Genomic DNA, 14640 nt, shown 5'->3' on the forward strand with positions numbered 1-14640 from the left:
TAAAACTATATTTATGCGCAGATGCAAAAAGTGTTGGTTCGTTCTTGGTTGTGTCCTAATTGGAAGACGTGAAAAAGAATTTCAGATAGCAGTGAAAGCGAGTCTAACCTCCAAGCAAATTTTTGACGGGTGGGGGTGGGGGTGGGGAGGGGAATGCCCTCTTTTTTTTTTCCTCTGTCCTCCGAAAGCTTACCGGCAGGATGAAGCGAGTCGTTCTCATTTAACCGTAGGTCACAAAAGATCTGGGTAGACGACTTAAGTTTAGTGTCATAAAGTAAAAAAACAGAACTCAATGACAATTATACATGCAGCTCATGATCAGGTGCTCAAAGGGTGTGAGAGGATCGAAGTAAGCGGCTGCGGCACTATCAATCAAAGGTTTTTAGCCTAAAAACACTAGTCATTCTTCAATTAAAGGATAAATTTAAAAAAAATGCCGGCGCTGAGCAGTCTATAGTCGTTGTGAATATCTTGTTAATTAAGGTAAAGGTGTATAGAACTGCCATGACAGATTTATTTTCTAATGTTAACTGAGATTAATCAGATTAATCCGAACTCATGGCTAGTTCAAAGTCAGTTCTAAGACAACACACCGTTATGGAAATGCTTTTAGAAGCTTTTCTGTGAATCCATTTAAGGCATTCGAGATGACCACCGGCAGCCGCGTAATGAGCTGGTACCGAGCCTTCTGCTGACCTGAAGCAAATCCAGAAAGAAGATTGATTAGGAATTTTGTACTTACCACAGCAGGCATAAGCTCAGTCGGTAGAGTGCTTGACTCACATTGACACTTAAAATGCTTATTTTTGCATGAGGGTGCTAGTGGGGTAGGCCTATAAATTTCCCTAGGTAAAAAGACAAGAAAAAACTTCTTAGTAATCATTTGTCGCTGTAGCATCCTTGACCAAAGGGCTACGCTCCTAAGATTATAACATTCCAACCACAATGAAAACCTCAACTCGATATTAAGCCTGTTATATTCTCAGAATACGCAATTGATCAGCTGGATGTTTCTTAAATAATTTTTGCTGCACGACATCAATTTTAAGAGGGTATGAATGGGGGTACCTCAATAACACTTAACACTTTTTTGGTTCTGTAACATGAAACAGTTAAATTGCAACACGAACAGTATAAAATACACTGTAACAGTAATTTTTTCCACGCCAAAAAAAGCCAAAAAACGGCTCCAAAAGGGCCAATATTATTTTCTTTAGTATATGACAATGAGTTTTCGGCCATTTTTCGACAATTATCGATTATGACAGAAGATTTCCGATGACTACCGTTGATGTCCGAAGACTGCGGAAGATTTCTGAGAAAAAAAACGGAAATTTCGTTATGTTCATATGTAAGAGATATATTTTTACGGTGAACAGATACGGTTTTTTCACCAAAAGCCTCCAAACATGGAACAGTATTTTCTCCGGAAATGGTAAACATTAAAAAAAATTGGCGAATTAAACAGCAAACACTAAAAATTATGGGTAAATAACACTTAACACTAAAACCAATTCAAACCCTTGTGTAAGGATAAAGTTTTCAATTCGATGTTCGACGATTTTCTCGTGTACTAATTGACTTCATTTAGAGACAAGTATTTCTGATCATGCTGATACCGATAATGTTTATGTTAATGATGACAAAATGTAAGTGCGAGGAGCTTTTGTTTTGTAACGTAGTACGAACTTTTTCATGTGTAGTCCAGATGATCTTGTACAATTTGTCTGAGGTGGCTGCAAACATAATAAATCAGTCTGAATTTCGAATTCTTTCAAAAGTAAATCTGATCACGGAAGCCAACCGTAGTATTAACTATATCAATAAAAACTGTGAAAAATATCTAACCTTACAGTTAAAGAACTTCCGTGCTTGTACAGCCACTTGACACATAATAGATAACCACGGAATGCTGCATGATGAATATGGCGTAAACCTTGTTGATCCAAATAATTTGGAGAGTACCTACCGGCAGCTAATAAACCTTTTAAGCGCTGTAAATGTTGTGCATCCCTTGTTCCCGCCATGTATTTAAAATGTTAAATATGCTATTGGCGCTGCGAAAAACATTTTCAAAACACGATGTTGAAGTTGTGAGTCTTTCTAGTTCACTATTTATAAGTTGTTGATCCAAAAGTTTTTTAAATCACGGTGCGTAGTTTTTGATCCAATAGCGATATTATTGCAGACAAAAATTTTAGAAAGTTTCTCGAAATGAAGATTTTTAAACATTCCAAATTTTCATAAGTTTCCTCAGTCTGCTGCGATCCTTTATAGTCGTAAGAGAATTATCGTAAAATCTGTTTTGAATGTGCATAGCGGAGCAGCTGGTAAAAACGCTCTAGTACCGGATAGCACAAAACGTAAAATTGTCATTTTTTCTGTTAGATTTCATGTTCGAATTATCTGTGAACCTTTATCACAACAAATAATTAATTATTCAAAGTGATCGATATACCTATGCTATTGTTTCTTGCGCTCTTATCCTAAATATTTACACATTTTTGTGCCCACACGTCTTATGCGTGTAAAATAGCCCGAAACCAGGTGATAGATAAGAAACAATGCTATTTGCTCTCGTTGCAAAAGCCTCATGTATTTATACTGAAATTCATTTAGGATATAATGGTTTGATTGGGCGACGTTAGTGGTGACGTTGAAACCTCCTGACGATAGATGCATGCAAAGTTCCAGTGGATCTACATTTGTCTGGAATCCTTTTGGTTCTGTTTCGGAAGGATAATTTTGGATGAAAATAGTTCACCATTAATGCTATTCTGTTTTTTTTTTCAACCTACTTATTTAGTTGCGTGCTTGTCTTGTTTTCGTTTTTTCTACAATCTTTGCTGTTTATAGTCTTCCTCCTGTTTGTTGCACTGTTTTAACGAAACTCGAATAAAGCGATCATATATGAATAAAAATAGTGGTTCTGGATTTCTTTCTAGAGAAGTTTTACTAAACCTGTGAAATAGAAAGTACACCATCATGCCCTATTATAGACTAATACAATTATCTTATTTTGTTATTTACTTGTAGCTATTTGGCATTAGGTTTTAATAAGTATCTGTTTACCCAGATCAGGGGCGGATCCAGGATTCTTTTTAGGAGGGGGTGCACTCGTCTCTTGCTCTACTTCAACACCAATAAACCACATAGTTTTTTTTTTGGCAGAATACCAGTTGTATTAGAAAACCGAAGGTCATCTCGGGGGGGGGGGGTGCGCACCCCATGCACCCTCCCCCTAGATCCGCCGCTGCAGATGTCAGAGGGTTCAATTCGTATACATGTATCTAATTTCTAATCATTCGCGACGAAGAGGAGCGTCTTGGGAGCTTTATCAAACCGCGTGCACTGTTTACTACATCCTAGGTATTTCGAGAGCGGTCATCTCTGGAGCCTGACAGGTTAAGTGAACTCACTCAAAAAAGGAAATACAGTCAGCACGGAGCACCAGTTTGGGGAAAGCGGATGAAATTGACTGAATTATTCGTCAAAGAATGGGCTATGTAGGGAGCTGTTTCTTGTAGTCATAGGTGAGTGGTTTACTGGTTTTAAAGTTTTGAGGTCATTTCTATATGATATGGTCTATGAGTTAGCGATAGTGATACCATCTCGAATTCTGCGATCTCATGATTGGCTAACGGACTCATTCTCGAGTGCGTAATACCGTAGCGTTCAGGATCAAATATGAAATCATACTAATGACTTTAAATGTTTAAACTACACTCCCTCCGTTTATCTTAGAGGTTTGATCCGAATACACCAAATCGCAGTCTGAGATCAAACTCAAAAACTATTCTGAATTAGCACATGAGCAATACAACCTTAAAAGATATGGTCTTATTGAGCTTTCTCAGTTGCCGCACCCATTCTCTGGAAATGCAGTGCGAGATAAGCTCAGAGACCATTTGATTAAAAATCAGACTATTTTCCTTTACTAAGGTCAAATGTTCACCTCCAGTTGACCATTGAAAACTTGATCTCGTAGCGAGGCTCGGGGGAAGAAGGCCCGTAAAATATCAGGGATGGGAGGGCGGGAGAGAAATAGAGGGACAATGGCAAATTGTTCTGTATTTGTTTTTTGTTTTTTTATAAACAACATTGAAATTTCAGGCCAATTCTTTGTTTTCACATGACGTCATTAAATGTCAAACTAAGAAACCATCTCTTCTTCTGAGTTTCTACTTCCATGTGGTATTACAGCACCTTAAAACTTTTAAACAAACAAATTCTCGGTTTAAAGGGTTCTTTGTTTTGCGACACTGGACGGTTGAATTTAAAGGCTTTTGCGTAACACGGCATTTAGCTAACGGCCAGGAAAGCTCTTGTGTGGGTTAAAAACATTACCGATTTTGGGAGATTTTGCCATCTAAACATTCCTTGTCTCTAGTTTTGTATGGCGTCTCCATACAATGCTTTATAAATTTGGGTAAAACGTTTTTCCGAATATCTCGCATATGAAATAATGCACTGAGACCTGATTCTTGGCCAGGCTTTTTGTATATTTATCTTCTTTCATTTCCCAGATTCTAGACTTTTTGCATTGAAAGATTTCCATTTTTAATTTTGATGGCGTGACAGTGAAAACCACCAATTTTCTTGGAAAAAAGGCAAATAACGTCATTTCAACGAACTCTACCCTCATACACTATAGTTTGGAAGTGATTAATACAGCAGAAATAAAGGAAAGTTTTTAATTCTCACCTGTTTTTTTTTTCTTTTCAAGCGAGCAGTCCTCAGTATTGTACAATATCAGCTTATCGTGGCGCCAGAATCATCATCCGTCATTCATCATCATAGTTCCTGGTTGTTACAGATCTTCAATGCCGCTAGATGATTGTCTGTAAACGTTGTTTGTAATAGAGAGGGAATCAGCTCAAACCTTCTCCCCATTTTTGCAAACTGATTGACTTGAACATGTTTTTTCAAGATGAAAGTCCTTTTTCCTTCAAAGAGAGCTTCTTACTTGTTAACTATTGTCCTTTCTCCGTAGTTTTCATTTCTGGGTCTTCCGCTTGGCGTACATATTCATATTTATTTTATTTTAGGTTAATTGCCAATGCTCTTAAACGTAGCAAATATCTTGGCAAAATTTAGGACTGTACTGTGATCTTTCTAACGAAGGAGAACCAACCTTAACTTCTCTTTTGGCAGGTGTTGATTTAATATTTGATCTGTTAGTGAATCACTTTCAATTATTTCGAAATAGTGAGCTGATTACGGTATTTCTTCTCAGTTTAGCAGGCGCGGACCCAGCTAGCTTTAGTGCACGTGCCGAATTATAATATTTTAGAATCCCGAGTTAGGAGATCTCACTTTCAACAACGGCGTCTAGTTTTCCTATGGGTCCGCGCCTTTGTGAATGGTGCTCACTTCCATTTTTAAAAAGATTTATATCTAAAAACTAACGACTTACTTCTTATAAAAGAGACGTTACTTAAAGATACCTATTGTAAAATTATAAGGAAATTGTATTTTTTCTGTCGCAATTTGTAACCACCCTTTCAAATCAGTTAGTGGCATCGCCCTTAGTAATGCAATATACTTCTCGTACTTCTCACTAAATTTTAAGGCCGGCCGATAAGCTTGAATATAACACCTACTGATCAGATCCAGCCAGGTCTCTGTTGAATCGGCAAAGGTATTCACTACATCTAGGAACACTTTAAATTTCCCTTTGTACAATATGCGTGGTGGCAAATTTCTAGCGCTTGCGTATTGTTTTATGAGAAAATTTTAGAATTACGTCTTACGACAATTTGTACCACGAAACCAATTTTTCCCATTTACTGTTCATTATATTTTAAAATTGTTTTGGACATTTTATTTACATAATCTCATGGTATCAATCATGCTTGATTAGGATGATCTTTTCTAGCCTTTTCATCAAATTAAAATGTTATAGTTACTAGGTTCGCGATGGGGTGGGCAACGGTAAGCTTTTCTCGGTTACGGTCAACAGACATTTCAGTCAAGAAGGTCTGTTGGACAAGGTCTATTGTAGCCTTTTTCTCCAAAACGAGAAAAAGGCCACGGAAGGCTCCGTCAGCTAAGAAAAAGGACCCATAAAACTCTTACCAGCGATCTCGACACTCTCTCAATGAGAAACTGTGGCTAGAACGGTTCATGGAGAATTCTCTTCTACGATGAGTAGTTAAAAATTTTCACTTAGTACTAACTACTAATAAAATGCTCGGCCGTCTTATATCGTTAAACCTCGCTGAGACCTTCTTGTTGTAAATTTGTCTCTCAGGCAAAACTTATTACTGTAAGCCTCTTTGTCTCTATTTCAATGTAGAAATGGCTATAATCAATCTAATAAGGCAAACTTATTAATTAATAATACTAATTATAAAACTAGACATACCCAAGCAAGATTATCCACCGTAGGTGATATAAATACTGCAAAAAACATTACTAGTAACCATACCATTTTTGACATAAAATGTACACCTCCCGCCCCCCTAAAACCGGGAAAAGACTTACAGATGTGTTGGGCTTACCAAAGTGGAAACGTCAAGAAAGCCGCTTGGAAACCTTGGGCAAGATCCATTCAACCAAACTTTCCGGAAATTTCGGTCCAAAACTCAATGGATCGGTTCGGTCCAACCGGAAAAGTTTCGAAAAAACGGGTCCACCTTTTGAGGTGGCCCTCTTTTCCCGGTCGGACCGGTTGGAATTTTGGTTGAATGGATCGCGCCCCTTGTCCAAGCAAGACCTAACTGCAGGTCTTTCCGGGCCAAGTTTTTTTTGCCAGCTTCATCCAAGGGCAACACAGTCAACACCAAAAACTGCAAACAGTTGATACAATCAAACTCCGCGATGCTCAGTCATTTCAACTCATCGCTGTTTTCGCACACACACACTCCACCCCTCCCTGTATTAATGTTGATGATAGATTTTTAATTAACGCAAGAACATCTTGCCTTGTCTTCTGAGAAAAATTTCCATTGAAATATATATTTGCGACACAACCAAAAGCATGCGCCGAGATAGTTACACTAGCAGGTTATTTAAACCTTCCCGATTATCTTTCCGCACAATGTCAGTAGATACGTATTAGATAGAACCTTTATTTGAGAGTCAAACTATTAAGCCCAGATAGGACTAATAATCGGGGACACTAAATAAACTGTACTACTAAAATTCTAAAAAAGGAAACAAAGTTACTATGTTCGCTGCTAAAATACTTAAGAAAAATTCAAGATAATCTTTGAATTAAGCCCACACTACTAGAATACAAGAAAAGTAAATATTTACAATACTAAAACACTGAACCATATAAAGAAACTAAGTTTTCAAATTTTGTTCCTAGACTAAAACAAGCTAAGCTGTAAGATTTTCGTAGGTTTTTATTCAGTTTAGACTATAAGCAGGGCCGGTCCTATATATCTTATAGTATGTTTACCATATCGTGTAGTATCAAAACGTGGTATAATAAAATCATTATTTCGAAGCGAGTGCGCAGAATCGTTACGAACGAACAAGTTGGAAAACATTACATTGTATCACGCGCAACTGAGTCCGTTCTTGACTTTATACATTAGCACCACTATGGCTTGTAGTCGTCTGTTGTACAGAGTAGGGAGACGGGCGCGTTGTAAAAGCATTCTAAATTCAGTCGTCGTACTTTATGCAAGAGCTTTAAATAACTGACTTCTGTTTTGAGGTGTTAGTAGGCGAGGAATGTTTTAGTAACGTTAAACAAGAATAACAACGTTTTCATTTCGTTGACGTGAAAATAATGAAATAAGAGCCTGTTTAAACTCTGGAATTCTTACAGAGTATAGAATGGGATTTACGAAAGAGTTTACACCAGCCAAAATAAACGAGAAATAGAAATAAGAAAGTGAGAAAAGGATATTCTGGGGACTAATGGCGGAAACAAAAAGATGTAGAAGTAATGGTATCAACAATATTAAAGATACAATAGTCATTATGAACAATGTCACTGTCAGTTTTCTTTGTCTATTCACTGCTCCATGGTGCTGGGGATGTGCTCCACACACAAATTTAATTGCAATACAAGCGTACGAAACACAGATAACAAACAGACAACAACAATAGTATATTGGCCAGAGGATAAATAAGTTGTCTGAAAAATCATAAAAATTGATAGATACCGCGGCACTCAGTATCATCACAGGTAAAACCCATACAGTAGCAATTATTACCCCATAAACCCATTTTTTGATGACGCGATGCTTGAATGGACGAAATGTTGCGTGCGTGCGCTCTAAAGAGATCACGGCAATGTTTGTTAGGGAGACGAGAGGAAGAACAAGGATGGTAGTACTTATAAAAGTTTCTATTTTCTCATCAAGGGGTACTCTTGTTAAGACGTCGCAAGGATATTCCATTTGAACTAGTGGAAAAAGACTTTCGGACAGCAGACCAACCAACATGTCAGCCACTGGCAAGCTTATAACCAAGTACATGGCACGAATGCGAAGATTCCTGTTCTTTATAAAAACAATAATTGTAAGGAGGTTGACTGATACGATAATTAATGACTCCGTTACGAATACAGCAAACCAGGTAATACACTTGGATGAAGAAAACATCTTGAATTCTGTTTTTCTCTCCCTTTTCTTCTGGCGTTTTTTGTTTCTTGTGAATACCTGTTAAAAGTGTAACCTTTGGTTAGATGGGTATGCAGATCTAAGTGCTAGGAACGAAATGCTAACTTGATAAGACTTGGTTTCATTAGCCGTATTACGAGCACAACGGACAAATATTATAATATCGTATCCCCGATACGGATGATATCGGGGATAATAAAGGAGCAGAGATAAAATAAGACTGCAATACAAGACACTCAAGATACTCAAGATACTACTCAAGATACTCCTCATGTCGAAATTACAGATGGTGTACAGGGTGTCCTAAAAGTTCGTTCCTCTACTTTATAAGTTTGTATTTCAGTACGATTGGACTTGGTAAGCAAATCACTGAAACAAAATTTGTCTTTCAATCTAATTCACCATTTTCATACTTGTTGTGCCAATTTTTTGACTCGAATATTCGATTTGTGCACTTCCGCGCCAAAGGTGCACGTGCGCGAGTATATTTTCCAGCCACATATTTTTCGTATTCTATAGCCCGAATTGCTCCAACTCCTTCCTTGTTTTTTGTGAATATCACGAAAGGTATATCCCCTTAACGCAAACACGTTCAGCTATTTTAAGGGAAGAGCACATATATATATTTCGATTTACTGGTTTATCTGTAGTAGAAACTGCTAAAAAACTGGAAAAATCCGAATGTTGGATGATAAAATGATCATGGAGGAATGAAGGTTTTGAAGGCAAGAAATGAAGGGGAAGACCAAAAACTCCCGCATAAAGCAGGTAAACAGTTTTAAAGCAGGCTAGATATAAAAAAGGAGACTCAACGAGAAAGCTCTCACATTAGTTAACAAGCCAGGTCCAGAAAGGGTCATGAAAAGCTGTTTAAAATGTTTAAAATTAGAGGCCCCTGAGTTGGTTAAAAAAAACCTCTACTTAGTCTGCCAAGTAACGCCCAGCTCGTCTCAAATTTGTAGAGAAGTACAAAATCTTGCTGTGGAAGGAGGCTGGGATGATTATCTTTTTGGATGAATGCCCCAAATATATTTTTTTCCAGCTGCCTAAACTAAACAAACATTGCTTGGGGGTTGAACTGGCCCTTGCGCACCAGGTGATAGAAAAGCTCAAAATGGATCATCCGTGGGTCTACAAGCTATATCCCACTTCACGCAGCAACGGCTACAGAATGTAATAAAAAAACAAAAAAAAAAACAAAACAAAACAAAAAGGGTATGCCAGTAACTGAAATTCTGAATACATGTACTCAGTAGAGAAATAAACATCTTCCAGCATTTCATGTAAAAATGAAGTTTTGATCAAAAGTTATGGTGCTTGAATTTAGAGGAACGAACTTTTAGGACACCCTGTAATTCTTGCTTCATATCGTTGCATCGAAGAAGATAATTTTGACTGTAAACTTGCCTCTCTACGGTTTCGTTGCGAATTCTATTGACCACATTTTGCTGAAACTTCGCAGGCGGTGTTCCCTCACTTCGTCGGCTTCGTTTGCATCGGTAATTGTAGTATTTTGTTTCTGCCTCTTAACATATTTGTGGTCACTGTATAGCCTCTGTCTCTAGTTGAAACGATGTCCTACTAGTTTTATTATTTTAGCTAGGCGCGCTTGGAGTTAAAATACTGAAATTTGTATTTTTCTGTTGCCTTAATATTTTTCTCGGCAATTTTCCCGATTTTCAGTACATAAATCTTTAAAAACAAAAGCAAACAGCCAACGAGCGAGGACACCAGTTTTCCTGGTTTATTTTTTACAAAAAGCGAAGGCAAACAACCAGTCTGTTACCTTAAGCCACCAATAATAATGCCTACACTGAAAATTCCTTGAATAGCGATGCGATATTTTTCGTCTAATACTTCACAGTTGGCGATTGAGGTTTCTTTCGCAGTGAGCCTCCGGTTGCGTACCCTGTTCAGAGAAGTCACTCCCGGCTAAACTTTCAAATGAAACCAGTTTAAAGATAGAGAGTATTTTGATTTGCACTCGTTTGTTGGTAATCAAAAGGCACCTTGTTAGCGGTCAACAACTTGCAGAGGGATTCAACTTCGCGACACTCTCACATTAGTTCCGTGAATAAAGCAAATCCTGACAAGATATGAACAACCATATGAATTTTCTGAATTTCCATGGCCATTATCTGGCCGTAACGAGCACAACCTGAGAGAGTTTGTATCAGGCCCAATTTTAGCGGACGCCGTTAGAGAGAATGTATGAGAACCGCTTAAATTGGGCCTGATCTCAGGTTATGGTCAGCCATGGCAAAGCCTCTAGCCGAAATCAGCAAATGCAAGCTGTTTGACCAACAAGGATCGTCCTCAGGATACTAGCTGCAAGCCTACCTACCACGGCAAACCAGTTATCTGCAACTTCTGTTCTCATTCAGCAAAAACCAGCATAGCGACTACAAACAAAATGATATGGCAAGCTTTGCAGAAGCGTTGTTGTACAAGGACCCCACGAAGTCGGAACGGAATCTTTTTTCTGTGAGTGTAGATTTTCTTTCAGAACATTACGCGAACACATGTGTGGCAGTTTTGATTAGACGTGTGACATGTAAAAGTTTGTTTTCTTCTTGGGGACAAAAAAACTTTTAAGCTGCGAAATTTACCTTCGAAGACTTCGACCTTGTTCCTTTCACGGCGGAGCGCTTGTTTATTTTTCTGAACTGCGATCAAGTCAGCAACCATTTTAAAGAATTTCGAGGTAAACTTAAGCTTACATTTTACACATTGTGCTCAAGGAAAGTACGTTATTAAAAGGAAATTTATGTATTTACATGTATAAAATTAGTGTTTCATAGACGTTTTATATATTTTTGATCGAGTTTTCAAGAAAAATTGGGAAATGCGCCCGATCTGAGACAGATGAATAAATTCCATTGTTAAATTAATTACAATTAATTGGTAAATTTCTAAAGACAGACTTCCAGGCTGTAATACCAAAAAGTTAATATGAGTTGACGCATTTATGATCTAAAGAAGGTAGGCGAATAGGCTTTAATTTTCGTATTTGAATGTGTGACCAGTGAGTTTAACTTGGCTATAACATTGTCATGTTGCCATATGTAAGCCTTCATTTCAGACTAGGATAATAAAGTTTAGGAAAACTAAATCCTTGGACGCTGAGAGCCTATCGAACGATGTAGTACTTACAGGGCTATGTGATCGAGGTAATAGCGATCCCATCACCCCACTGGACTTGGATATACTTGTTGAGGATTACACGACCACACTCTCTCAAGTTCTTGATCGCCACGCACCTTTAAAAACCAAAACAGTGCGGGCTAGGCCCAAGGTACCCTGGTATACCAGTGAGATAGCCGAGGCAAAAAGGCGACGCCGGAAAGCAGAACGGAGATGGAGAAGAACACGATCACAGGAAGATTTGTTGGCATTCAAGAAACTCAAGAACCACGTTACTTATTTAAGTACACGGGCTAAGCGTGCTTTCTACTCAGACTTTGTGAACGACAATAGTGAAAACCAAGGAAAGCTATTCAGGGCCACTCGATCATTGTTACTTCCTAGGAATGAGTTGTGTTTTCCAGAATACACGGACAACTCAATCTTAGCCAACGATATCGGGCGGTTTTTCGACCGTAAGATTGCAAAGATTCGGGCAGAGCTTGATGCGTGTACTCTTCATCCTGGGGCGGTGGCTGAGGATAAAGTGTTTACAGGCGATAGGAAACTTGATCATTTCAATACGTATTCTGTGGAAGATATAAGGAAGTTGGTCAGTAGATCATCGAAGAAAAGCTGTCAACTTGATCCTATGCCGACCAATTTAGTAGTCGGCATGTCCGATATGCTTCTCCCCATCATCACTAATGTCGTGAATTCTTCACTTTCCTTGGGACACTTTCCATCTGATTGGAAAACGGCCCTTGTGGATCCAAGACTGAAGAAGACCAAGCAAGGGACTTCCTTATCCAATTTAAGACCTGTGAGTAATCTGCAATACCTCTCTAAATTGGTTGAAAGGGCAGTTTATGATCAGACAACCGATCACGTTACTCAGTCGGGTTTGTATCCCATCCTCCAGTCAGCCTATCGACTTGGTCATAGCACAGAGACTGCCCTATTGAAGATACAGAATGACATACTAGCTGCAATGGACAATCAACGAGTTACTCTTTTGGTATTGCTAGACCTGAGTGCAGCATTTGACACGATTGACCACCAAGTGTTGTTGAATCGCCTGTGCGTGACGTATGGAATTACAGGTACCGCTCTTAAATGGTTTCACTCGTATTTATCAAACAGGAAACAGCGAATCCTGATTAACGGGAGCTATTCGAGTGATCTGCCTCAAGGGGTACCTCAAGGATCATGTCTTGGTCCCTTGCTCTTCACGTTGTACGCAAGTAAGCTCTTCGATGTTGTTGAATCCCATCTCCCTAACGTTCACGCATACGCTGATGATACGCAGCTCTATATCTCATTTAAGCCGGATGGTTCTGCTACTGAGACGGATGCTGTTGACGCTCTACAAGCTTGCATCAGGGACATAAGAACCTGGATGGTCCAAGACAAACTTCGGCTGAACGATGCTAAGACCGAGTTTCTTATTATAGGTACACGCGCACAGTTAAATAAGGTTATGATAAGTGACTTGCAAGTAGGTGAGGTAAAGGTTTCTGCGGTTTACTCTGTTAGAAACCTGGGTGCTTGGTTTGATGCAAACATGAATATGACCACACATATTAACAGCATATGTCAGAATATTTATTACCATCTACATAACATCCGGCGTATTAGAAAGTATTTATCATATGATAATAGGAAGTCCATTGTACAGGCTATTATAATGTCACGATTAGACTATTGTAACGGTCTATTATATGGTACGCCCGCTGTTCATCTTGGTAAGCTGCAACGCCTGCAGAACGCGGCAGCTCGGCTGGTATGTACTATATCTAGGTATGATCCTATCACACCATCCCTGATCAACCTGCACTGGCTTCCGGTTACCCACAGAATAGAATTCAAGATAGCAATGCTAGTTCACAAATGTATCTACGGCGTCGCACCACAATATCTTTTAGACTTGATAAAAATCAAAGAGAGCTCACGGTATCAGTTGAGATCATACCGGGGCATACTCCTAATGGACAATACCTATAGAACAAAAAAGACACTCGGGGATAGGGCGTTTGAAAATGCTGCGCCCAAAGTATGGAATCGACTCCCTCTAGAAATTAGACAATGTCAATCATTGAACATTTTTAAAGTTTTACTAAAGACACATCTTTTTAAATTAGCTTTTTATTAGTTCTTTTATTAACTCATATTTTACTTTTATTGTTTTCCGAAAATTGTAAATTATTATTATTATTATCATTATTTGGACTAGCCATTTATTCCTTTAAGATTTTAGTGTTGTAATGCGCACTCGATCATATCTTTATCGCATGCTAGACTGCGCAATATAAGAAATAAACATTATTATTATTTATTATTATTATTATTATAATTCCTTCGTTGGCTGCCAGAATGGTTTCACAAATAAAACTCAGAAAACAATCGGCCCACATTTTGTACAATGACCACTGCTTGACTGTAGTTCCTTGCTTTCCTCCCAATATACGCTTATGTTAGGGTAAATAATAAAAAGGTATAGGTACGTGCTTGCTCTTTTCTATGAGAGGGTGCAAAACATAATGCAAGTATTGTTTTTCTCACAACAGAATATGCTGCCAAATCATCCACCAGAGTTAAACGTGGTTGACGTTTAAGCCGCAATTCGTGATTATAGCCAGGATGAGCTATCCTCCGAATAAATAATGCATGCCCACATTTGAGAATAATAATTAACTAAGAATTATAGCCGGAAAGCAACCCCAATAAATTAAGACATTCTTCGTTAATTTTCTTTCTTTACTCGGGGACTTAACAAAATACGGCAATTTACACAGTGTCCATGATTTTATCTAAATGCCCTTATGCCCTTCTTTTAGCATACCGCCCGCAGTACTTACCACGTGAACAAAATAATGCTTCTAAGCAGGGAATAACTGAGACGATGGAGACACTCCGCACACTGAACTAATTATAA

At 38.4% G+C, this 14640-nt stretch overlaps 1 protein-coding gene across 1 annotated transcript; it reads right to left on the reverse strand.

The window, feature by feature from the left end:
• Nucleotides 1-7677: 7677 nt before the first annotated feature.
• LOC140926422 (melanocyte-stimulating hormone receptor-like) lies at nt 7678-8564 on the reverse strand. The gene has a single exon (XM_073376168.1). It carries the CDS (start codon nt 8562-8564, stop codon nt 7701-7703), a length of 864 nt encoding a protein of 287 aa, XP_073232269.1. The 3' UTR covers nt 7678-7700.
• Nucleotides 8565-14640: the final 6076 nt, after the last annotated feature.

The sequence above is a fragment of the Porites lutea genome, chromosome 2 (genome assembly GCF_958299795.1).
Source record: "Porites lutea chromosome 2, jaPorLute2.1, whole genome shotgun sequence".
NCBI classification, from domain to species: Eukaryota; Metazoa; Cnidaria; class Anthozoa; order Scleractinia; family Poritidae; genus Porites; species Porites lutea.